This window comes from Seriola dumerili, unplaced genomic scaffold, assembly GCF_002260705.1.
Source record: "Seriola dumerili isolate Sdu_G_001 unplaced genomic scaffold, Sdu_1.0 BDQW01000216.1, whole genome shotgun sequence".
Classification (NCBI taxonomy): Eukaryota; Metazoa; Chordata; class Actinopteri; order Carangiformes; family Carangidae; genus Seriola; species Seriola dumerili.
The window spans coordinates 3,413,370-3,439,176 of NW_019174471.1; the positions used below are offsets into that span (position 1 = coordinate 3,413,370).

The 25,807-nt window shown below is 40.1% G+C and overlaps 2 protein-coding genes across 5 annotated transcripts in view; both read left to right on the forward strand.

Annotated features, from left to right (window-relative positions):
* Positions 1–1,557: 1,557 nt before the first annotated feature.
* On the forward strand, positions 1,558–6,492 carry LOC111228228 (cAMP-responsive element modulator-like). The gene is made up of 3 exons (XM_022754057.1): positions 1,558–1,661; positions 3,681–3,825; positions 5,167–6,492. The coding sequence occupies exons 1-3, from the start codon at positions 1,631–1,633 to the stop codon at positions 5,309–5,311; spliced, it is 321 nt and encodes a 106-aa protein (XP_022609778.1). The 5' UTR covers positions 1,558–1,630; the 3' UTR covers positions 5,312–6,492.
* A 2,357-nt stretch (positions 6,493–8,849) lies between these two features.
* ccny (cyclin Y) overlaps positions 8,850–25,807 on the forward strand; it is a 38,208-nt gene continuing 21,250 nt past the window's right edge. For all 4 annotated transcript variants that reach the window (XM_022754088.1, XM_022754090.1, XM_022754089.1 and 1 more), the window contains exon 1: positions 8,850–9,529. In XM_022754088.1, the coding sequence (XP_022609809.1) occupies positions 9,376–9,529 (154 nt within the window). In that variant the 5' untranslated portion in view covers positions 8,850–9,375. The remainder of the gene's footprint in view (positions 9,530–25,807) is intronic.

The following is a 25,807-nucleotide window of genomic DNA, read 5'->3' on the forward strand; positions in this document are numbered from 1 at the left end:
CTTGGTAACCTTATGTTTCTACGTTTCAAAGTTGGATTTTTTCAAGGGGGTCCCATCAAGTTTCTGCATGAGGGGACACATAAAATGATGTCTATGGCCATGAGCAGCACACAAACAGTACAGCCTCTGCCAAGCGCACCTGTGGACACCGCTGTGTACAACAGGGAAATGCTGCATGGCCTCCAGACGAATAGAATGTCAACAGTGTCAGGTAACACGCTGCACAGACCACTGCAACTGAAATGTTAGTATGGGTAGAAAAAAGATAAGATAGGGATAGTTGTTCAGGGTTTCCTGCATCAACTCTGTAAACATCAGATGAAATTATTATAATGATGTGAAACTAAATCAACCTTCGGGGTAAAGAGACAGCCACTAAATCATACAGAAAGGGACACATGTGAGCAGGACCACTGATGGATTAGATACATACATAATAAACACATAAGATTCATTTAAATGTTTTAATTTAAATTCCATCACATGCCAATTAATATAGAATTAACAGGTTTTGTTAAACTTAATTTAACAACAATTAATTAACTCTGCACTCGAATGTCCTGCCTGCCTGCACAGAGAACAGCTGTGCACAACACTTGATTTGGGTTGTGTGTTACCAGGTTGTAGCAGTAACAGATGGGTTGAAATTGTATGTATGTGTGTGGATTGTGTCCAGCTTGTGTTTCGTACCAAGTCTAGCAACTTGGATAACGTCAGACATACAAAAAGTATGGATCCATGTACGATGAATGTTTATAATAAAGGTTGAGGGCCATGCATATTCCGGGAGGACGCCGGGAGATTACCTAAAATACGCTAGAGTCCAGGGAAAACTGCATCTTGGCAGGTATGATATAGCTTGGAAGATTTTATCATTCACAGGGTTTATTTTAGCACTTTTACTTTTGATACTTAAAGTCCTTTTTTTTACTTAAGTAACATTATTAATGCAGGGATTTTACATGTAACAGAGTATTTTCACTTCAGTAAAGATCTGAATACTTCCTCCACCACCTCCCCACTGTTTCATATTCCTTTAACAGAACTCAAGTCCTCTTTGTTCCTCTGTCATGCCTGCAGAGGGAGCCAACTCCTTTAGCTTTGTCTGTGAAGTTTATCAGCTGAGAGGTAATATTTTGCTGTGGTGGTGAATAAATATACAGACACTCTGTGGTATTAAAGTACCATTTTCAAAGTGACTTCTATCAAGATATACCATTTTTATTTCTAGCAATTAAAAAGCACTGTATGTTAGCAAATGTTGTTTCTGGCTTACACACACAAAGTTTTAATCATAAAAGAGGTTTCTGTGTTTGTTGGAGCCCAAATGATTCAAAGCTCTACTGCCTGTCCATTTTCAGCAAGCCATATCTTCAGTGTTGTCCTTCAGTCTCGCTGAAGAACATTCCTTCCCAAAGACAAACAGCAGAGCCCCTGACTCATAGTGCTGTGTTGAGTAGAGAGCAAACCATACTGTTGACATCAGGAGGCCAGTGATGTCATGCTGATGTCAATGCCTCTAATTGTAAATTGCACACATAGCCTCGCTGTTCGCTGTGGTAACATTTCAGTCAGAGAGAAGACTCTGAAGGGGACACTTTCTCTTGGAAAAGCTGGGAGTAGATTTAGTATGGCTGTAACTGGGGATGAGACAGAAACAGGTATGTTTGCTATCATCTTCTTTGCTGCCTAAAAGTCTTTTTTTTTTTAAACATTCTTGTTAAATTGAAATATTAATTTATGAATGTCTTAAAATATAGTTAGTGGTAATTAATGTCAGCAATCAGTGTGGGAAAATTCAGTTAATTCAGGAGTATTGGAATTAAAAAGTTATTGTGAGCTTCCTTACATATTTATACATGTTTTTCAGTGACTACACCACCACCATTATAATATCCAACAGTTCCTTAAAATAAGCTGGCTTCTCTGAGTAGCTGATCTCTGATTACAAAAGTAGCAAAGGATCCAATGAAATATTAGCCTCATTTTCTCTCACAGTCAGCTGTAACAAGCTTATAAAGAAAGAAACATTTACACTGACCCTGCTTGTGTGTCTTTCTCTCTCTGTCTCTCTCTCTCTATCTATCTCTCTCGCTCTCGCTCTCTCTCTCTCTCTCTCTCTCTCTCTTTCTCTTTCACCTGCTGGCTCTCACTCTCTCTCTCCCCTCTGTGAAATGCTTCAGTGCTCTGCCCACTCACAGCACATAGCAGCAGTAGCTGACGTCACTGCTTTTCCTGGAACAGGCCCCCAGCAGCGACATGTAAATGTGAACCAGTGAATACGATGTACATTGACGTCAGCTGCTGGCCATGCTGTGATAATATGCAGTTCCCTTTGATTCCAACATATCACAGAATTAATTATCAGTGTATTATAATACGAGGAGCAGTGAGTTCTACTGGCACTGAGCAAACAGTGAACAGAAGGATAAGTAGATAAAAATTTCACCATCTGTAACTCTGTACTTTTTTTTCAGTGCCACACATTTGATAAGATCTTATCCCAAGGACCTTTACAACACAATATGTGGTTGATTTAGTTTGGAGGAAGAGAACTATATGTACCCTGGAGAGATAAAAGAAGAGGGAATTAAATGTTGAATTCAGTCACTTATACGCATAATATATGATTATATACATTTATAATTTTTATTATTGTCATTATCATTATCTATTTACCACAGCCTCATATGCGATACTTAATTTCACAGCACATTATTTATGAGCATGGGATAGACAAAATCTTTGAAATCTTTAACATCTAGTGAAACTACAGTGAATTTACAATGACTTTCTGAAACATCCTCATGAAACCTTTGAAAATGAGAGCCTCAACTTTAATAGAGAAAAAAAGTCATACTGAAAGAAGTTATTTAGGCTATGCTAGTTTTATCTGTCTCTAAACACAGTGCACCAGATCTTTTTAAATTTAATGTAAATGTTTTCTAAGTGGAAATTTGTACGTTATTACCAATTATTAAAAATTTAAATAAAACCCATTGCACCTCGCAATCTACTGGCATAGGGATAAGTTGTTACAAATATTTATACTAAGTGCAACTATTGCACCAAACACACTACCAACATTAGCTTGCTAATATAAGACCCATTTATATTGATCAGTAAAATTAGTAATAAGATATTGCTGACATATCTATAAAATTCTGTTTAATAGAAAGACATAACACAGTATAGTTTAACTCAAATTTCCATATGTTATGCTAATAACATTAGCCTAAATTGCCAAAAATAGCATTCATTAAGTTAGCATAATCTGATAATTTTCCTGCTCATTCTCGTTTGAATAGAACTAAAGTCCATAAAAGTCCATTCATTTGCAAAGCATTGGCAGTAAAGTTTAGTTAAAGTTTAATCTTTAATTAATTGCTTTGCCCCATTAAACTGTAACATAACTTATTTTAAGGCTTGCTGTGACAATAGTGATTTGCTGTATGCACAATTGATAACTTAATAGGAGGGCACAACAGATGTTTCCTGGGAACAAATTCTTACAAATTACTGAAGTCTTTAAAACATAAGATATAACTTTAGTTTGACTGGTGCAACCTAGTTTAGGAAATCATTAGTTTGAAACTAGCAAGTTTAGTAGTTTCTTAGGAAGAATTTTATACACATGCTTCTTAATAGATTTGTAATGGGCTTGTTTTGTGTCTCCCCAGGTTCCACAGGTGACTTGACTGCCAGCCAGCTGCATAAACCTAGCTCCAGCCTCCCACAGGGGGTGGCAGGAGCCAGTGCTCATACCCCAATGAAACCTGTCGCAGACGCCTTACAAAAGAGAGAGCTCCGCTTGATGAAGAACAGGTAGAGAGGACCATTCACACTCATGAGCCTTGACATTAGACCGATAAATGAGCCATACCTATATTAGCAGCAGATATTATCAGCTGATATTGGCTATATTAGATATATTGGTATCAGTGTATATAGTGGCTCGTAATTAAAGTGAAATTTCGGTACAGAATGCCAAAAATAAGGAGCTTATTTGCTTTCTTACTGCGAGCTACATGAGATGATTGATACCGTTCTCATGTCTACGCTAAGTGGAGGAGGAAAGGAACAGCCAGCATCTGATTAGCTTAACGTAGCGTAACAACTGGAAGTAGGGAATGCACCTACTGTGCCAGGACCTTAAGCTCATTAATGAAGACGTTTTATCTTGTTTATTTAAGAACAATGTCTCTGTTACATGACTTTTTCCAACAGAGTGCACTGACTAACACATTTAAGGGATCCTTACCCAAAAATTTTCTATGTTTGTATAACAAAATGACTATTGGCCAGTTTATTGTTGGAACTCTCAAATGTTAATATCGGTATTGGCCTTGGACACAGCAGTCTGGCTCTATTGGACACCTTCACTGTATGTCCCTCGGAGACTTTCTTCCAACATCCTTTCTGCTGTGCCTGCTGTGTAGTACACTAACACCTGGCAAATACCTAGTGCCACTGGATGACAATAGCTGCATGTCATAAAAAGATCCACAAGCCTATCATCACTCTCCTGCATGATTCTACACCATCCAGAGTCTTAAGCTGCTAATTTTTAGGTTGTCTGCCCATTATCTGCTCTGTAACGTATGGTATGTTTGGAGGGAAGAGTGAGTTCGCTGATATGAACTATTAGGACATTGAAAGTAGGTCAGTTGTATGTGGATAGGTCTGATTTGCTGGTCAGCGAAATTGATTACCCGCTGCTTTCAGTGTGATTTCTGCTTGCTGTCTGTGGAAGACTTTGAGCTCAGTTTGCTGTAAACAACTTTGTGTTGCTGCTGACGCTGACTCCTACTTTTCTTGTTTGCATGTTCCCTGTCATCCCACATGATGATTTTTACTACGATCAGTCACCACTGAATCATTATGCTTGTTTATTTTTTGGTTGTTTTTTGGTTCATGACATCCTACTCCTTGGCTTGACTCCATTATGTGAAGTCCAATCCCGAAGGCGTCTAATGTCACAAACATGTTCATAATCTTCAAACATTCTGTGCCCACACGAGAAAATCTTTTGTATGCTTTGTAATGGGAGCTCTCTTTCCCCCTTGATGTAAACTGATTTCATGGATAGAATGAGTTCTCTGTTGTATCTGGGAGAAAAGCCAAATGTTAAGGCTTCTTTTTCATGGTAACTGTTGTTGCCTACAGGGAAGCCGCCCGGGAGTGTCGACGAAAGAAGAAGGAATATGTCAAATGCCTTGAAAATCGCGTGGCTGTGCTCGAAAATCAAAACAAGACTTTGATTGAGGAGCTTAGAACCTTAAAGGACATCTATCGACACAAAGTCGAATGATTCCTCAAAGAGAGAGGAGGAACCACGACTGTGTGGAACTGTGTCGTCTGCTTCTGTGGGGTGTCTTGAGGACTCTGGTTTTGCTTATACAGACACACGCACAAACACTCACATGAACACACACTCACACAAAACACTCCTTGTCCTTGCTGTTAAATGTGTTTACATGATGATGTCAATGTTTCTGGCTCTGAATTACCCAGGCACCACAACCAGGAAAAACATGAACCTTGTTTCAGGTCAGGGTTATTGTCAGGGAGTATTACGAGGAGCTTAGGTCCCTTTGCACGGGCAGGCTGCCAGAGCATGCAGGAGGGGAAGGAGGAATATGAGGACCAACTGAAGTTACGGGTTGCAATACTGGAGCAGGAGAATCAGAACCTGACAGCCCAGCTGCAGTGCTTCAAAAACCTGAACATCCAAATACCAAATAGTTACTAATGCCTTTATCACCTAAACTGCACTGCATTTTACATTCTAATTTGATTAGTTGTATAATTTGGCTCTATTAATGTACTGTCAGTTGAAAGCCTTTGTGATGGTCTATTTTACTATGGATGTTTATTAAGGGAAACACTGTCATAAACCAAATGTTCAAAGGGAATCTGATCAAATTGCAATGTTTGTGTTTTATTTTACTCCACTTCAGAACTCCTGATGCAAGCACACTAACAGGAATTAACACCCACTGCATTTATCACCCACCACCCATCCCTCATATTTAACGTACAGACCCACCAGGATCTGTTGTGCATCTCTACAAGGACTTTTCTGCTTCTGACCTGTGGCATCAATATTTATTTGGGCAGGTTTCCCCTGCATTTTTAGAGTTTTGAATACAACTGCATAGTTTGGAAAAAATAGAAACAAAAACTTGTCTTAATATGAACAGGTGTACATTTAGTTCACAACAACAACATACATGCGTTTGTGGAAATTGTATTAATTTACTGTTTTAATTCACTTTGCTTAGTCTCAGTATACCTGGCTGAACTTAGAAGTGCATTTATGTAACTCATTTGTTTTAATGTCAAAGTTGATGCTGAAATCCAGCTTTTTAACTTCAGTGTCGGTTTTATTTAACACATTAGCTGTTGTCTTGTCATCACCACGCCGTATTTAAAGGTCTTAGACAGATGTTTTTTAAAAATGTATTTGCCTCAATAAAGTTCTTACTTGTCTTTCTATGTTGTTTTCACACACACACATTGTACACATTGTTCACTGTTAACTAGGGTACTGACAGAAAAGAGGGCCTACATGATTAGTGTTTGTAAAGCAAGTCAAAACAAGTGAGTTTATTTGTTAACCTGAGCTTGAGAGAGTAATGAAAGAAAAATACCAAAGCACTTATACCTTGAATTAATCAAGCAATCACCCAGGTAAAAGTTCCATTATGAGTATTTGATAAAGCTTTCATTGCCGTGCGGAGTCTCAACCTTGGGTTTCTGCTCTGAGCACGATGTGCTGTCCTTCCGTGATAACTCAACTTGATGGCAAGGACTCACTGGAAAAGCAGATCTTCTCCTGACTCATCTTTTGTTGCCTTTTGTAGATGACAGGCATGTTGTGGTAGAGCCACACTGTTTACACAGTTCATGCTGGAAAAATGTTAATATTTAAACACTGGCATTCTCCTCGAGAATTGGTTGCAGTAAAAGGGAAAGTGTGTAGGTTCTATAGTCAGATATTGGCCAACAAATCCTGATATGAGAAGATTTAACACCAAAAGAACATGGTAAAGACATAATTGAAGTTTGCATTTCTATAGAAAAAGACTAGTGTAACACCTCAAGTAAAGATGTTTAAAATGTCTCTTATTGTTTTTTTGTGCTTCATCTTCACTGCTTTGTGTTTGGTTGCAGTGACTGTGGGTCTCCTGGTTTCACTCCCATGCACTGTTTATTGGTGAGTCATAATTGGAAGGAAAAAAAGGAACTAAAGAAAGAATCTAATACCACTGAGACTTGCCTTGCACCTGGGCCTATTGTGAAACCTTATTCCTGTCCAGCGTATAACAAAACACAGACAACTTCCACACTGATAGAGACAAAACTGTGGAATGCAGCAGTGGGGAAAAGGAAATACTGTCTGAGTGTAAACAGAGACAACAGCAAATGAAACGTCATTGTCTCTGGTGAAGTCGCTCATCACTACACAAATTGATTTGCCTATAATATGTAAAATGCTTCCAAACACAGCTACAGCACACTCTTTAGTCTGAGTTCTTGGTTTGCTGGATTCTCCTTCTTATAATTTTAAGATGAGAAGTGAAGGTTTTGAGACAGATACCCCTCGCGTCATAGGTGCAAAAAACATCTTTCAGATCACAAAATGCATTTTCTTAAAAACCTGGAACAGGCTGTAATGTCATTATTAAATGCAATGCAGCTGTAGTACCAGCAGGCTACACTACAGCACCATGCCTGATCTTTTAGTACAGCATTTCAACCTGTGCAATCATGCAACAAGCCAATCTTTTCTCATACATCCCTCAGTCTCCAGCATCATCACTATTAGTCTTAGGCATCAGCACACACTGTCCCACATGTCAAGCGAGCATGTGAATGGATTAGGATATTCCTCAGGACTCCACTTTGTTTATGTTAACCTCTACTAATCCAACTTAATACTGCAGAGAGATTTGGACTGAGCAGCCATTTTACTCTGACACAGGCAAAGCAAAGCCCTAATGGATTTGTCAGTCATCAGACAAGATCAAATAATTAACTGGCACACAAATATGGGTAAGAAGGAAACGACAGATGTCCATGTTTGGGTTCACAACAGGAAAAATAAACAGGGACACTGCTACAGATATAGCAGTGGTGCCAACCCACCTGGTTAAGCAAGAACAAATTCCAATATATGCTTAGTTTATTGTTATTATAATAACTGTAGATAAATATTAATGAAAAGGAACAAATCGAAAATAGTGGGCCACAGGAACCCACTTGAATCATTGAGATGTTTCTATTCTATTCCATTATACACTGTGTTTATTTTATTTTATTTATTTTATCCCATTAGATCCCCTGCCGTAATTGTCCATTTATTACACACTTGTAACCACCCACTTGAACCGGAACCTTTTCCATTACAGCCACAGTGCTGTAGGTTTTTTAAGATATGTTTACTTGCTGCCGGACATATTGTAATTTCTACTTGCATTCATATACGCCCCCTTTCCCTGAATAAACTGCAAGAGAGGTATAAAAAGCGAACACTAAGACTACAGAGTCAGCAACAGAAGCTAAAACGGAACTCTGCTACTGTACTTTTTTCTGAGCAAATTATTTTTAAAGTTGAACAACATACAAAATTCAAACAATACCACAAGATCCAGAGGTTTAAATCAAAACGGTGGCTAAATTCCCCTTTACTCTCTCAAAACACAATTATTTTGTTTTCTGTCGATCTTTCGTACGTAAAAACCACTATATGGAATCAATATAAATTTGCGAAGCCATTTCTTATCTTAATTCCCCGGCTTTACAGGATGCAATTGAAAGCAACGCGGCAGCGGATGTAGCAGCAACAGCAGCAGCAGCAGCAGTCTACACTATATCGGCAACCATGTAGCGCTGAGAGCAAAAACATCCTCTCCCGACAAACTACAGGATCATGTCCTCTTATTCATTCATGTCGCCATAAAGTAACGGTGTGTCAAAATGTGTGTGTGAAGAAAACCGGACTCGCGGATGGGAATTACAAGGCGACGGAGTCGACAGTGAAACCGAAGCCTGTTAATATAGAGGCACTATCTGCCCTCGCCTGGAGGTTTGGAAGGGGACGGTGGGCTACTCTTGATTTATTATTCTACTTTGGCGTTTTATCAGCTTTTTAAATGACTCCACTTATCCATCTAAGCACATTTTAGAACCGAGAGAAGGGCGTGTAACGCTAACGGATAGCGGGCCAGTTTGTAGTTTGCACCAGGTCTGCCTATCCGCGTTACCGCCCCGTTTTTTCTCTCTTGTAGTAGCGCTAAAAGCACAGCCAGAGGGCTGAAGACAGGCTACACTTTTGGGAGAGGACACTAGTCGCCAAAACCTGCTTACACCATGGGGAATACAACCTCCTGCTGTGTGTCGTCAAGCCCAAAACACCGGAGGAACAACCACTCTCGGCTGGAGACCTACCGGCCGGAGCCGGAGCTGAGTCGCGAGGACACGGGCTGCAATCTCCAGCACATCAGCGACAGAGAAAACATAGATGGTAAGATGCAGACTTACCCTCTTTTCACTGATGTGCCTGAATCACATTTAAATAGCTTAATATAAGAAGAACTCACAGAAATTGCTGAAAATTATTATTATTATTGTTATTATCATCATCATCAAGGTCCATGGTAAAATGGATGTGGACATTGATTTTCGTATTCTGTAAATACTTATGCCTCTGCAGATTCAGGCTGCAGGATTAACAGATAATGAAAACTTGCAACATCTGTGCAAAGGACCCACCCACTCATCCATTACACCAATAACTACAATACTGTAGGCTTCCTTCTCAGTGAACTTCCAGCATGTTGGAAGCCACAGCCATGGGGCAGTGGTTTCCAGGGTTTCAAATTAACAGGGGTTCCCTGAGCCATATGCTGCAGGTCTGCTTTTAGAAATAAGGTGTTATGATCATTTCAAGGTTCATTGTTACCTTCTATTTGTATAACAAGCCTCGTAGCTGGTGCTGGTTTGATTAAAAACCTTGTGATTTGTGGTCCACTTTGTCTCTTTGTTTGGCTTGTTTGCTTAAGAAAATTTTAACCTGTCTGTTAGGTGTGGATGTTGTAATTTTCACAGTCCAGAGGGAAGTTTGCTGAGGGAGACATGACTTGATGACTTGACCTTAAGCTTGCGTCATTTTTCACAATGTATCCATGTGTGAAAGGGTGCGCAGGGTTGGGACAGCGTATTGAAGGGTGAGTGTGAATTTGTGTTCCAGTGGGTGGTGACGTGATAATGATGCATAGTGTTTATGGCAGGGTGCCCCTTCTCTTCCTTTGGGGAACTGAGTAGAAAATGATCAGTAACACATTTTAACCCTCATTAACACCAGCACAATCACATTCTGTTGTACATTTTAGATCTACAGTTTGTAGATCTTACCCAAACAGATAAAAAATTTTGAGAAGGGATGCCTTGAAGCACCATTGTGTCGATTTCATCAGGATCTAATGAGGTGTAAAGTGTGTCTAATTGTGTGTCATTGACAAATAAAAACTTTAGGAACCCCAGTGATTCGTAAGGAAATGGGAAGGAGAGGGACGCCAGAAAGGAAATCATCCCAGCATGCCACCACAGTCAAGAAATTACCAGTGATGCTTAACGAAATGTGCAGTTATTAGAAAACATGAAACATTAACAGGAAGTAGTCCCAATGATAGTTGTTTGGGCATAATCAAATCAGGTCACGGCTCATCAACCCACTTGGCATCACATTGTCTCAGTCCTCAAAATGAGTCAAGACCATGGTTTTCGTCCTGCAGTGCAGAGCAGAGTGGATACGAATAGCACAAACAGCCCCTCTCAGGGTGGTATGATGTCGGCCAAAAGCAGGTCAAAATGTCACTTGGACTTATGTCTGTCTCACTTTCTCTGGCATGGCAGGTTTCTTCCCAGAGCTGTATTTCTCACTGCAAAAAGGGCCAGTCAGCCTCGCTGTACTCCTCCCTGTGAGGATTGGACTCCCTGTAGTGAGTAATCAGGAAAGCCTCAGGGTCTGAACAGTGCCTTCTTCAGCAACTTCGTAATTGACGGAGCAGCCATGGAATGGGTCGAATGTGGGTTGACCAGTGTGGTTTTTAATGACCAGATGGATATTTACACTGTAATTTTGGACTACAGCTTTTTTTTTTGCTGACACTTCTGATCTGGGTCAGGGTAGTAGCAGGGTTAAGCAAAGTATCCCAGATCTCCTTTCTCCCTAGTTACTGTACTTCTTCCTGCTCCTGTTGGGGGATCCCAAGGCACCCCTGGGCCCCATGGATATATAATCCCTCCCAGCATGTTCAGGTCTACTCAGGGCTGTCCTTCTTGGACATATCTGGAACACTTCCATGGAGAGGCGTCCAGGGGGAATCCTAACCAGGTGTCAGAGCCCCACCCTAACCAGCTCCTCTCCATGTGAAGAAGGAAACTCAAGTTTGGTTGCTTGTATCCACAGTCTCATTATTTCAATCATTAGTGCCTGTGGTATCCATGTATTCTTTTGACCCCTTTAATGCCAGAAAAAAATCAAATTTTAGCCCATTTTTTCAATGGTTTAGAGCTGAAACATCTAATTCATTAATTGATGGAAAAAAAAAAAGATCAACAACTGTTCTGAGAATCAATCAGTTATTTTTCCAGTAAAAATGTGAAGGCATTTCCTGGTTCCATCTTCTCAAATGTGTAGATTTGCTTTTGTTTCATCATATATGATAAAATGAAATAAAATAATTGGTAAAATAATCTGAAGATGAACCGATGATGAAGGTAAATAGTCGCTGGTTGTGTTCACAGCACAAAGAATGTTAACTGAATCATATTTAATGTTTCCTCAATATATTCACTAAAATGTCTGTGTAACCCTATAGTCAGTGCATGTCCAATTATTGCCAGAACACAAGGTGAGTCACAAGGATAATTCTTTTGTTGTCTTATAAATGGACTAGAGTTCAAACTAACTAACAAACCCACACACAAAGCACCGTATTGTGTCGTTTACAATAAATGTAATGATGAAAGGAAAGGGAGGGCAAGTGCAGGTCTCAAGCTGGTTTTTTAGTGTTTGTCCTAAGCTGTTTACATAAGTCTTTAGGCAACGACCCTTTGACCCTGTCACTGGACCTCTAATGGCATTCCACAGCCAGAAGAGTCCTGAACATATACCGCGGAGCAACACAGCTTGGTCCAAGCAAATTGATAGTTGAGAAAGTCATATATACTGTAGGTCATCAAGCCCAAGCCTGGATATAGTAAAGAACTGGTATAATCTTGAGTACAGTGTGAACAGTAAATATTGAAACGTGCAAGGAGATCATGTGATTCAAGGAGATTTGATATCTTTCTTATGAATGAGTGAGAACATAGAAGCTCAAATGTTTATCTTGCCTGTTAGTTCTCATACAGATGGGCAGCATGATGGTGATTAAGTTCTCGAGGTCGGGCTTTCCATCCGCAGACAAGCCTTTCATTGCTGACTGCATGGCAGCTAATGAGCTTCTAACTATCTCTGAGTGATAATTTTAGTAGTTATATGTAGTTAAAATCACTGCACAGATGTTTTATTTAACTTATGTGTTTGGTGATTTTTGTCAGACAGTGTCATGGTTATAAAATCAGGATTTTAGCAGTGCAGAGCAGCAGCTTGGAAATGATATCACTGGCTCCAGTAGGCAAACAACAATGACATTACAAGCCAAAAACTCAGTTTTCCCTGTCTAAACTGAAAACTGAGCTTCAGAGGTTACATTTTAGAAAATACCCATGGACAGGACCTTAACCCTTTTTCAAACTTGTTTCATTTTCTGGCAACAGAAATAGAAAAACATGTAAATGAGAAGGAGGAGAGAAGCAGACATAAAGGGCTGAAACCGGCTAAAACTAGGCAGAATGCAAATACTACTACGTGGTCCAAGGTTTTGCCCTAATCTCGTTTGATTTGGTTTTACCTAAACAAAATACAGTGGTATTGTTTCCATATAGTGCATGAATGTGTGTTTTTTGTGTGGATACATTGAGCATGTGATTACAGAAAATCAGCCATGAGAACTGCTGACAGTGGTGATGACACACGAGGACACTCTCCCGTGTGCGCAAACACAACACACAGTGCTCATTGAGAAGCCTTCTTTCATGTAAAAAGGGTCTTTCAAGTGGACCCTAACACAAATCAGCAGTAAAATCTGATTTGCAAGAGCAGTTGCTCACTTTCTGTATATTTCCCTGTGTTCTGATCATAATTTATGTCAGTCAGAGGTAGAGGCTGCAGATTCGTGCCTATTCTGGAAGCCAGTTTATCTCTATACCCATTTGTGTTCAGTTTGTCATGCTATATAATTTATATCCTACTTCACAGCACGTATAAGTATGCCAATACCAGAGAATGGGCCTCTTTTCACATCACTTCTCTTTGACTGTGATAAAGACATGTCGACTACTACAGATATACAGGCCTAAAGGGTAGTTAAACTTTATGGTTGCTATCAACACAAAGGTTAAGCAATTGAATCCCAAAGGGAGGAAATCACTCTCAATACTCCCACTTTCCAGCAAGTGTTGTTCGACCGGTGGTTTGTGTGGTCACTGAGCAGATTCCGCAGTCGAGGTGCTTTCCAAACTAAATGTGTTTAATATGAAAAATGCATAGGTAGTTACATAAGGAAAGTAAAGTCTATAAATGGTGGCTTTTTGGATATTGGATGTTGTCAGACGGCAGCAGTGATGTGGATATAAAGCCATACACACAGCACAAAATACCTCTTTACACCTTTATCTGAAGCTAAGGAATCCAGCAATAAGAAGTGGCAAAATCTTAAAGGTAAATAGAAAGATATTTAAAAATAATTTCTACATTTCTTGATGATAACGACATTTTCACTTGAGCAATTTGCTAAGTTTTTTCCTTATTTAACCTTATTTTTAACACAAGGGAAACTGCATCAGCAACAGCTCTTTTCTTAGGTCCTTTTGAGAAAAAATAGACCAACTGAACATCTATTTTTGCAGCAGAGGGAGACGAGGAAGTTTAGAGTAATAGGAGAGGGATATGGAGGACAAGATTATCAGCGATTACATATCGTCATCTACATGTATCTCATTTAGCTCAACATGACCAGGTTCAGTGCCACTGCAGCGCTCTGAAGAAAGAGGGACCCACTAAACAGCTGAGCTATTTTTAGCCTAATTTGATCAGAAGACATTGTAATGTTATATTTCTGCGCAGCTGCTCTAAGTGAAGGTGATGTCGCACAAATAGGAGAGAAAAGAAAGAGATATGGAAGACAAAACAGATGGATCTCTCACCCTGTTTGGGTTTTACTTAACACCGACATCTGTAAGTGAGCAATGGCTCCAGGCCCAGCATTTGTCTGTCTCATCAGTGTTAAAGTTAGTTATTTCTGGAGTACACACACACACACACACACACACACACACACACACACACACACACACACACATTGATGAGTCCCGCTAGCAGGCTAATTGAAATCTGGACATGGATTATTCATGCCTGGTTGATGAGCCTGGGGAGTCTCCTAACTATGAATTCCAGACGAGTTGACCTACATGTATGGTGAATGATACTATGATGTTTTCATTGTTGATGAGGTGAAAAATGCTCATTATTGTTTCTCTGTCTCAGGTAAAGATGTACACATTTAAATTGACATGTTCCTTTTCTAACATGGACATAATTACAAACAGCTATTATGAAAAACTGCATGTGCATCACATTTTGACCAAATAAATTATGAATGCATAAATCATGTAAAAATATTTGAGCGGTGAAGAACATGAATAATCATGTGAATATTCTATTAAAAGGATTCTGAAATAATATTTTTGCAAGGAATTATCAACTATTTTTGGGATTGACTAAGCAATCTTGCCCTGTGCAGACTTGTGTGTTTTAATAGTTTTGAGGTGAAATCATCTTGTATTCAACCAAATTGTGGATTATAGTTAATATATAAAGCTTTAAGCATTACATTTGGCCAAACAGTGCAAGTGATGGTGGATGCATTTGCAGCATTTTGGCATCTCCCCGTTATGGTAATTTTTTTTTAGTGAACTAAACCAGGAGAGTAAAGCTCTTCAAAACAATCCTGTGCAGCAAAATGACTAGTCAGAGTTAGAATCTGAGTCATTATCCACTGTTTTATACAGCTAATGAACAATTACTCAGGAAGGAAGCAGTCATAAAAGATGCAGCTTGCAGCAATAACAGTTTGGGTTTTAAATAGAGTGTTTGATGAAGTGTGATTCTTACTTTGTCTAATTTTGCCACAGTAAGCTCATGCATACTCCTCTGGGAAATGTAAGACATTTGGACTGGTAGGAAGTATACCTCTGGATTTGGAGCCATGGAGCCAAGGTGAGGGCAGATATATCTGAACTTTCTGGGCAGAGTGAAAGCAGCTGCACCTACAAAAGTGAAAAAGTAGTATGTGTTTAGTGACGTGTCAGTGGCACTGCACCTTGTTTTTGTAATTCACTCTTGAGTCGGTCTGTCCCTCAGTCTGAACTTCCACATTTTTCCCTCCCGCTGCCTCATGATTTTAAGTTGTGGATACACTGATATGATTTTTGGAGTAAGTTAGGGTTGCAACAGTCTTATGCACCATACCTGTGCTGATGCCGAACTTGATGATGGGTATTGGCCAGCTGTGGCCGATCCACATTACAAACAGTTTTCTTTGTCAGTCTATCTATTACCTTCATTCAATCATGACAGGCTGCAGACTCATTAAAGTCACTCCACTGAGTTACACACAGTGGATGTGGTTTACAGATTTTGATCTGAAAAAGAATTGTATCGACAGATACCCTGAACCTGATTGTTACCAGGGAGAGAAAAAGTCAGATTAGTGCATCCTTAATGCGTATTGGTTCTAGTACAAATATGTACAAAATGTTTAAGCTTTTCAAACATACATGTATGGTTTATAAAATGGTACTTTTATTTTTTTGTTGCTTCTTTTACAGTTAATTTGACAGTTGTATTAAACATACTTGTGTATCAAAAATCACCATCAGTGCAGTTACACCCTGTTCATTGGGTTATCTAATCTGTGTATGTGTATGAAACTTTGTTTATCCAGGGATAGTGGGTTGAAGACAAATGGAAAGCCCTGCTTAACAGCTAGACCTTGAGTTATGTTCAGAAATTTCAGACACATGTTGACATCTGGCAGCTGACCTGTGCAACCACAGTCCTTTACTCAGCATTACTGCTGGAGAAATTGTGGTTAAAGTGCTTGTAGCTGCTAGGAAACCGAATGATTTCGGATGTATTCCTCTCAACCTACAACTCTCTCCTCATGTTTTTGTGTATGGTGGTTGTGTTTAGGACTGTCTGTACTGACAGGACAGCTACAGTGTTTAAAACAGGAGACAAACTGGAAGCTTGCTCTAAGCTGCCAACCTCTTAAGCGCAAGAGCTGCATCAACTCGCAGATAGCAGAAGTGGTTGTGATTGTTTGCAAGATTCTGAATCATGTCCTCTCACAGTCACTGCCTCATAAAAAACTATTCATCTACTCGACCACTTCTCATTTATGCTCACAAAAGCCAGTAATTTCCCAGAAGGAATAGCAAATCATTTCAGAGGGAACAGTTTCCATTAAACAAACAAATGAACTGATTTGCAGAATGTTGAATGAAAATGCAATTGGCTGTGACAATCTCATTCTGGTGTCTCGTTTGGCTCGACTCGGCCCACGCTGGGGGAGATGAATCTACTGCCCACAAATTACCTGCTAGTGTGTTCACTCATAGTGCCCCTGTTTCCTGAGAGATTCACATTGTAATGGTCTTCTGCCAGTTCTGATTAAGGGATGGGAGGAGACTGGTGGATCACACATCGAAAATAGTCATTAAAATAAGAGAGGGTGTCTCTGTGTGAAGGATATGTCACAAATTCATTAGCTTTCATTATTATTCAGTTGTAACAACAACCAAGCGCCCATACGTAGTCTGTGGTATGAAATCCATCTCGTTTGGAGTGTAGTGAGGATGAGTGGTGCATGAGAGGTGCAGTCCTCAATGTGGTTGATCAATTGAGTTCACAGTGAAGTTCAAAAGTTGACACTCCACATCTGCAGAATAATGCTCCCATTATGTGAAAACCTTGAAACTTAACTCCAGTTTTCCTTGGACTTGGCTTTTATTTGTATTCATAGAAGAAAAATAATAATGGAAAGCAAAGTTTCACAAATGCATTTCAATTAATCAGAAATATAATTGAAATTGCAATAGGGCCAAGTGCAATAGCCAAATAGCAGGAGCTGCAATTTTTCTGATAAAGGTAAAATGTGTCACATCATTGTTGTGAATTGTTAGCACCATGAGCATTGTGGTGCTACAGAGATGCCCTGGCCCACAAATCATATTCTCCAGACGTAAGGGAACATGCTTGTTTGGTGCAAGGCCCAACAAAAATCATATCATGATTTTGAATTTTTTTTGGAGTGAAAATGAAATGCAGAAATAACCATTCCGATTGCAATCGCAACATCTGCCAAAATAATTGCAGTATGATTTATTTTTTGCATATCTAGCAGGCCCTAATTTTAATCAACATGAGAGGGACACTTCTTCTCTCAAACTGATTGACATTTTGGAGATGGGTAGTACATTATGACAGAAGTAAATGCTGAATGTGTATGTTGAATGTCAGCATTTCATAAGGTCCAGCCATTACCACACAGAGCTATTGATAGGTGTGTTTGAAGTCAGCCCTGGGTTTACCCTCATTGCTACTGTTAGTATTTTGGTCCGAGGAAGTTGATACTGCTGAAAAGAAAAAAACTGAAGGATTTGTGTAATGAAACTGCTTAACTTTTCTGTTTGTTTTCGTTTTGCCGTCAAAGTGTTAAACTCAGGCTTTTGCAAGATGGCTGTGTCGTAAAGTGTGGGAATGCCACCAGTCTTTGTGATTCAAAGTCTTCACTTCATTAGGAGTGTACTCCCCAAATCCAGAAAAAAAAGAATCAGTGAATGCCCATGGTTGAGAGTCTAAGTAGATTCCCATCAGTGCTCTTGAATGGTATAATCAGAAATCAGCTTACATAATGCAGTCTGTCTAGTTGCTTGCTGAAGTGGTGCTTCCATCCGCGTGCACGCTTGGGAACGGGACTCGAGAGATCATTTGGGCACAGCTGTCAGCATGCCACTTGCATTACTGGCAAATTTGCACTGCAAACTGCCATAATATTTTGTCTTAATTTGAGTGGAGAGGACGGAGACACCCACATTCTATAAGACAGATGAGGTTTACAGGGATAATCTGTGCGACCATGTTTGACCTTACTGAGCTTTTCACAATAGGATTTAAAGCAGAGATTTGCATTTATTACCTCACACCCTATTCTGGCTAAATGAAACAGACAAGAGTGAGTCACGGCCTTGACTGAAGTCCTTGAGGAACAAATCTGAACCAAGTCTCAGATGGTTTGTTAAAAGTAATTACTAAGGAAAACTCTAAAGCTAATGGATGGTGTTATGCTATCCCTTTCTCTTGCACACATTACCGCCACCTGTTTGAGCCTGAAACAGCCAGATACACAAGCAGTATTTTTACCTGCCTCATTAGCCACAGATGAAATACTCTCGTGCAAGGCACTTAACCTCTAAAGTGTTTTAAAAGTAAAAGTCTGGAGAGAACAAGTGGAAGAAAAAATGTGTTAGTGATACAAGTCTAAATTTGTTATTTACTTTTTTGTTTTTTTCTTATTTTTTTCAATTTATAAAAGACTCTGTGGGTTTTGATTTGGTTTTATTAGTTAGGAAACTTTTCTCAGCAAGTAATGGAGCATAAAATCTTTCAAGTTATCTGAGAACATAAACTCAGAGTAACTTATGTCCTTTGAAATTCAGTATTGTCAGTGAACAGCAAAGAGATCAATCATTAATCTCCTTAAATCAAACAGACTATCTGGATCACAGTGGCATAATTAGCTGTATTTCAAAGCACTGCTTGTGTCTCAAGAAATTCAACATACAATGATCAAACTCAAAGTTAAACCTCAATCAAGAAAAACAAAATTGCCGCTGTTTTTCCAAAATTAGAGTGCCATGCTGACTAAAGGCAACAGAAGGAAGTGGAACTGTAGAGATTCACACATCCATTCTCATGACATCAGCCCTACAGCTGCAGCTGCTGGGACTTTCTGCATAAACTGCACTGTGTGAACGCAGTAGCATACAGTTTTTCCTCTCTGCTTAGCCGGTAAACTGTAACTCATAGGGTGAATTTATTAACAGCGGAGACCCTCTGCAAAGGCTTCACTGTAAAGCCTATGTTAATGTAATCTCCTATTAAACCTCAGCATTTGAAACCAAGTTAACACACAGGTAATTGAGAAACAGAAATAACTGCCTAACTGTCAGTATCAGTCTGACGTCTATACTGGAGGCAGTTCTCATATTTCATATTTGACACATTGACATTAACACCAACATGTGCTTTGAATTCACATGTGGGCTTTCATGTGACTCTCTTGTACTGGTAATTACAATCATACATCGCTCTCCCCGGGTTGGAATAGCTCATTCTGGTGCAGCAGGGTACAGTAGTGAGTGTTGTTGTTTATGGTGGCTCAAGTGGCGTCAGGGCTAATTTAGCCAGCTAACTGAGCATACAGCCATCAGATGGGACCACTGGAGTTGCTGCTGGTGCTTTGGTGAGCAGGTGTGGAGGTAATTAGATGCTGCTGATTGGCTGTTGGAAGTCGACCTGGACGGCCAGTCTTGGCACAGCAACACTTGACAGCCAACAACAGATAGCCTGACTGGACACTGGTTCATCGCAATGGTTTGGTTCTGTGTAATTATGGTGCAGATAATGTGCCATCTGCCACTTGTCACTTATAAAGAGGGCTGGATAAAATGTGTTATTTTTCATTGTAGTTTAAATCATAACATTTAGGTTTTCAGTAATTTGATGCTAACCCTGAGTCTGTTTTAACCACCCAAATACTGTATGCATATGTGTCTTTGTGCTTCACTAATAACTAGTGTGTGTGTTTGTGTTTATGCTGATTGCTGCATGTGTGTACATGCATATGCGTTGTGTGGAAATGTAAACACAGAGTATGACAGAGCTTGGCACAGATGGCCTTCCTGTCATCCTTGGCTCCTTCCACAGCTTGGTACCGGATGAACCCTACAGAGATGAGAGAGAGAGAGAGAAAGAAAGAAAGAAAGAAAGAAAAGAGATTTAAAAAGGAACTTTGAGAGCAGCATAGGGTGGTGGCAGGCTAATGCATCACGTCTGAACAGTTTTTATTGTTATCAAACATGTTTGTAATATAAATATATCTCACCTTAAAAGTCCCATATCGTGAAAATGGGTTTTTGCGTTTTTATAAACTCTGATGTGTAAAATAAAAGCTTTGAAAATATGAAGTGGCTTGCTAATACCACTCCTTTATGCCCCCCCCCTTGAGCAGCGGCCTGCAGCGGATTCCTCTGTGGGAGGGTAAGACAGTATAAACAACTTTGTGTTGGTAACTGAAAGTCAAGGACAGAAAGTTTTGGTAGCAGTTGTGTTGGAGAAACCCAACAGAGCACAACATTTGGGCCATGTTGAATAGGTACCGCTTGGCCAACAGTAAACTGGCTGAGGTAGTGAGTTGTTGAGCGACAGTGAGGGAGCGGCGGTGTGGCTGCTGTCAGGGCAGACAGAGGAGTGCTGATTGGCACAGAGCTGGGTTATAAACTGTCAATGTAGCTGTAGCCTTTTAGATTGAAAGAGAGCAAGAGCATGAAGCTGTTATAGTAAGATGTGCGATGTGACTGGCTCTGATTTACTAGCTGCTGAATAGTGGCATTTTCCCTTTTGGATTCTTTTGTACTGCATTATGTATTGAAACATAACAAATGTACAGAAATGATATGGATCCCTGCTAGTGGTGCATGGATCATGTTGTGCAGGGTTGTTGGGAAATGGTAGGAGAGGGCTGTGAGGGGTAATGTTTCCTTTTTAAACATTACATGTTTGACATTTTTCAAACCCTCCAATGCAGTTGCCCCTGATTGGCCATCTCTTGCCCACCTATATGACCCAGGTGCCTGTTCACCCATCTGCCCCTTTGCACCATTATTGCACCATAATCACCCACTGTGCATACATTGATGGATGTCATGACAGTGCTTTGCCAGAGCCTGTGCTTCTTGTCCGTGGGTTTATGTCTGTGTGAGTGCACATGTGTATCTAGAATTATAGTTGTGAGATTTCTCAGTATGTTGGACAGCAGGGCTTGCTTGCGGTTTTACCAAACTCTGACTCTCACCACTGTCCCTGACCCCAGAGCAGTGCAAAAGTTAAACTGGCAACTCCCACAGGCAAAGATTTCCCTAAAGAACCTCTCCAGCAGAAGTTGTATGACTTAAATTTCTGCTTTTCTAATGGTCTGGTTATGATGCAAAATTTGAGAATATCTATGTATTTATCAGCTTTCTGCAAACAGCTTCCGACGGTGGCACGTTTTCACTCTCTGTCTTTCACCCTTCATCAAAAGAATGACTTCCTGTCATCATCTCTAGGGCAATGTGTGAAGGTGTGCACGTGATGTAAGAAATCAGTGCAGTGGTTTCTTTATCAGTGTTGTGTGTTGTATAGTGTCACCGCATCATCAAACACAGTAAGACTCAGCAGCTATTAGTACAGTGTAGTGTACAAGCAGGTGGGAGAAGGAGAGAGAGATAGATAGAGCAATAGAAAGGAATAGAAAGACAGCGCGCCCAGCTGTCTGTCTTTGCCTTTGATGAGCTTGCCTCTACCATCTGAATCGTTTCAAGCCAGCGTTGCCTAGTTACAGCGAGCAGAGGATGCAGGGATGGGAGGAGAGAGAAAGAGGGAGGGTGGGTTTAAGGCTGTCATCAGGGTGTAGAGTAAATGAGCCCTCTTCCTGCTCATGGACTCTTCAACCCCTAACATCCCTCACTCGCTTCTATGTCTCAATCTTGCTCTCTCTTTTTCCTCCTCACCTCTCTCTGTCTTTTTCTTTCTCTCACACATACACACACATACACATGCACACAGAACACATCAAAACAGAGTGTTCTACTTTGAAGGTTTTGAACTGTGCTTGTGAAATCTATATTGTGTATATGATATGACAGTAGGTCTTTGGAATAAGGCTTGTGGAATAGCATGAATTTGAGTCATAAAGTGTCAGCTGTTGGGCGGCAGTATTTAATGTCAGACAATGAAAATCTTTGGCTTCAATTATAATCCCTTGCGGACACGCACATGGACAGGTGCGGATGCATTGGTGCCCTTGTAGAGTAGTTTCCTTGCAGGCTGGCATGGACACAACAAATTGCTGGCCACATGATCGTCCGTACAGAGCCTCCATACTTCCTCTGATGATGAAATTTACATCATGTGGACCTTAGTGGACCGTCGCATAGGCGCGGATGTGAACGGTATAACACTCTCTGAAGTCTCAATGTCATCAATAATTCTTCACTTTTTATACATGCCCTCAATAAACAGATGGAATTCTAAGTAATCGCTGATGCTGCTATTACTTAAAACCAGATTGTTAGACTTAAGCGCCTGGGAAAAAAACTACGAGTTACTGGCCTCGCTAGATGAAACATCATTAACAATTTGGAGTTTAGCCACTCTCTCTTTGCTTTTGAAACATCTTTTGTTCTTTATCTGCATCTGTTTATTCCTGCAACATCATTGACTGATTCTTCTTCTTTTTTTTTTTTAAGTACATTTTTTTTCAGGCTTTTTATGCCTTTATGATAGCACAGTAGAGAGAGACAGGAAATGGGGAGGTAGAGAGAGGAGGAATGACATGCAGTAAAGGGCCGTCCGATGCGGGATTCGAACCGGGGCCGACTGCAGCGAGGACTGTAGCCTCTACATATGGGGCGCATGCTCAACCCACTGCGCCACTCGACACCCTGACTAATTCTTCTTTTGTCCTGTTTGTGCATCAGTATAGCCTCCCAGCATGGACTTATACAGAAAATATAACTGTTGTACAGTGTTGTATATTGTCTCTGTGCAGCAGTCGTGGTGCTCTTTGCCTTCTTTGGGAACACTTTTCTTTTTCGTCACTCCTTTTCCCTCCCCTGTGCTGTTTCTTTTCAGCTTCACCTAATTACAGCCATCTGTCAAGTGTAAAAGTAATCAACAGCAGTGTTCCACATCTGACACATCAGTATACACGGCCAGTTACACTGCCAGGAAATGTCGCTTTAACAAATCACAGTGATGGATTGTAGGAATTTGGGACTGGGTGGGTGCTGTAATGCAGTCCTCCAACACAGACCTGTAAGGCTCTACTTTATTGTAGTTCCTTTCCTCGTGTGAGTCCAGGATGTCTTCCCCTCTCCGAACAGGATGTGGCTGTGCAGGGGAGGTCTGGTGTGTTTGTTTGGTAATGTATCCATGAAACTGACCTCCTATTCATACTTACTTTCTTCACAGTAACAGAATATGTTTTAATGTTTTCTAAGTTTCAGTCAACTTCTGCGACCCACAAGTCAGTTATGCAACAGACAGATAATGTCAAGCTCAGACTGAAATACTGTATCTCAGCAATTTTTGGATGGAATGCTAGGACATTCTGTGCAGGTATTTGTGATGCCCAGAGGATGAGCCCTAATGACTTTGATGTTCCGTTGGTTTTTCCTTTTGCACATGAAATATAGTACAAACAGTCTCCTAGTGCCATTACCTTGTCAACATTTTAAATTGTCCATATGTCCAATTTTTGACCAAATTCCTGTAAAACTAATGATACTTCCATCAGCCTCAGCTGTGCTTTGTCTTTTAGTAGCAATCAGCATATGTTAGCATGGTAACATGCTCAACATTGCAAACTTTATACCTGCTATGAGTAACCACAGCTTCACAGACACTATTTACCTTGTTAGACCATATAGTGTGTAACGGATATAAAAGCATTGTGTTTGACAATCCTGTCATTAGATTTGAGAATACACTTATATTAATTGTCAGGCACAATGAAGAAATCAGGAAAGGCCTGATTTAGCACTCCTGAACTGACCAAATGTAAAAGTGAAAGGGAACGTTTTTAACTCAATCCTGACTCTTCTCTTTCTTTTTCTAGTCTGTGGTATTTTTACTCTTCTTACCAGTGATTTTCACCGCCTCTTGACTGGCTCAAAATGACACAACATTTTCAAACAAGCACAGAAATGCAGAGAAATGGAAAAAAAAAGCTTCTTCTCAGCATTTTTTGTTCTCCAAGTAATTCACTCAAGTGACACAGCAACACTTCCTACAAATGTTGTCAGGCCACTGTGGCGTTTACTTACTATTGACTGCGTTTAAATTATTTTAATATTGCACACATATGTCTCAGATATATAGAAGTGATAGAAACGAGTATTGATCTTCAGCACAAGAACATTGGTGACTTATGTTTTAGTGGTGGACGTTTTGGTATGATGGTCAAAATCAGAGAGCACACTAATGAGCACATCTTTCATTGAAGTCATGGAAATGGGAATGTGTTTTCTATAGCGTTATCTCAGCTCATTCCCCTCCATCCTCTTGTGCCTGCTGGCTCTTCTGTAATAAAACCTCAGCTCTTTTCCTCTGATGAGCCTGCATCACTGCACAGAGTTTGGCAGATGTCTGCAATCAGTGATACAAGCTCAGGGGTGGTTAAAGCTGTTAGAGAGAGTTGTGATGGTGCTGCTGGGTGTTGTTCCATTGGTGTGTGTGTGTGTGTGTATGTGTGTGTTAGGTGTAGAGGAAGCTAAAAGGTGACTGAGTCTAAGCATAGTTTTTCATTCATTTTGTGTCTCCACCATGAACCCTGTCTCTCTTTTGGATTTTACAACAATTAAAGAAACTAGCAATTTAAATGCCATTTTTTTATTGTGTGGTGCGGATTTAGTACTAAAACCTTATAACTTATAACTGACTGTAACCATTCCTCAATGTAAACAGATGGGATAAATCTATTAAGGTGATTCTGAACAGAAAAATCTTACCATTACAGCTTTAGCTCCTTCTTATCACAAACGCTTTTTAAAGTAAAACAAGGCAGCTGTGTCATAGAGTGGTAAATGCCATGATGCAGATAACATACTTTCACAGAGGTGCAGGGTTAGTGCAACAGCAGAGCTCATAATATTTTAAAGTCCACACCACCTGTGCTCTTAACTTGTCGAGATCTGCCCTGCCCTCTGTCGCACATTCACAGCCTGTGCTGTAACAGTGGCCACTGTGCATGTAATGGCTCCTTCCTCTCTCTTTGATTTCCCACTTTCCTTCATTCTTGTATTACGAGACACACACACACACACACACACACACACACTCACACTCATACAGAATGCTATCAGGGCCAGCTCAAAATTTTGTGTAGTGCAGAGGTCATAGAGATTGCGCTGTGATAAGTATCAGATGAAAACAGTTTTGCTTTTCAGCTCAAAACGATACTCTAGAAAGATACATGTGATCCAAGGTGAGATCGAGAGTGAGTGAAACACTGGCCCAATGGGGCAAGAACTTAAATTGTTCAAGGTAAATCCATATTAAAGCTGTTCTTAGACACTTGACATGCAAACTGAGGAACGTTTGGCTTGGCTTTGCTTTGCCCCATACACTTATCAATAGAAACTATTTGGTAAAATAGCACATAATAGACCAGTGGTCAAGTGTACAACACCGCATTCCTTTTAACTTGTCTATTTTCAGACACCAGCTACATCTTGTGCTCTTCTCTCAAACACTCACACATTACAAGATGTGCTGCGTGCTTCTTATCTTAACCGTGTGGGTGTATTG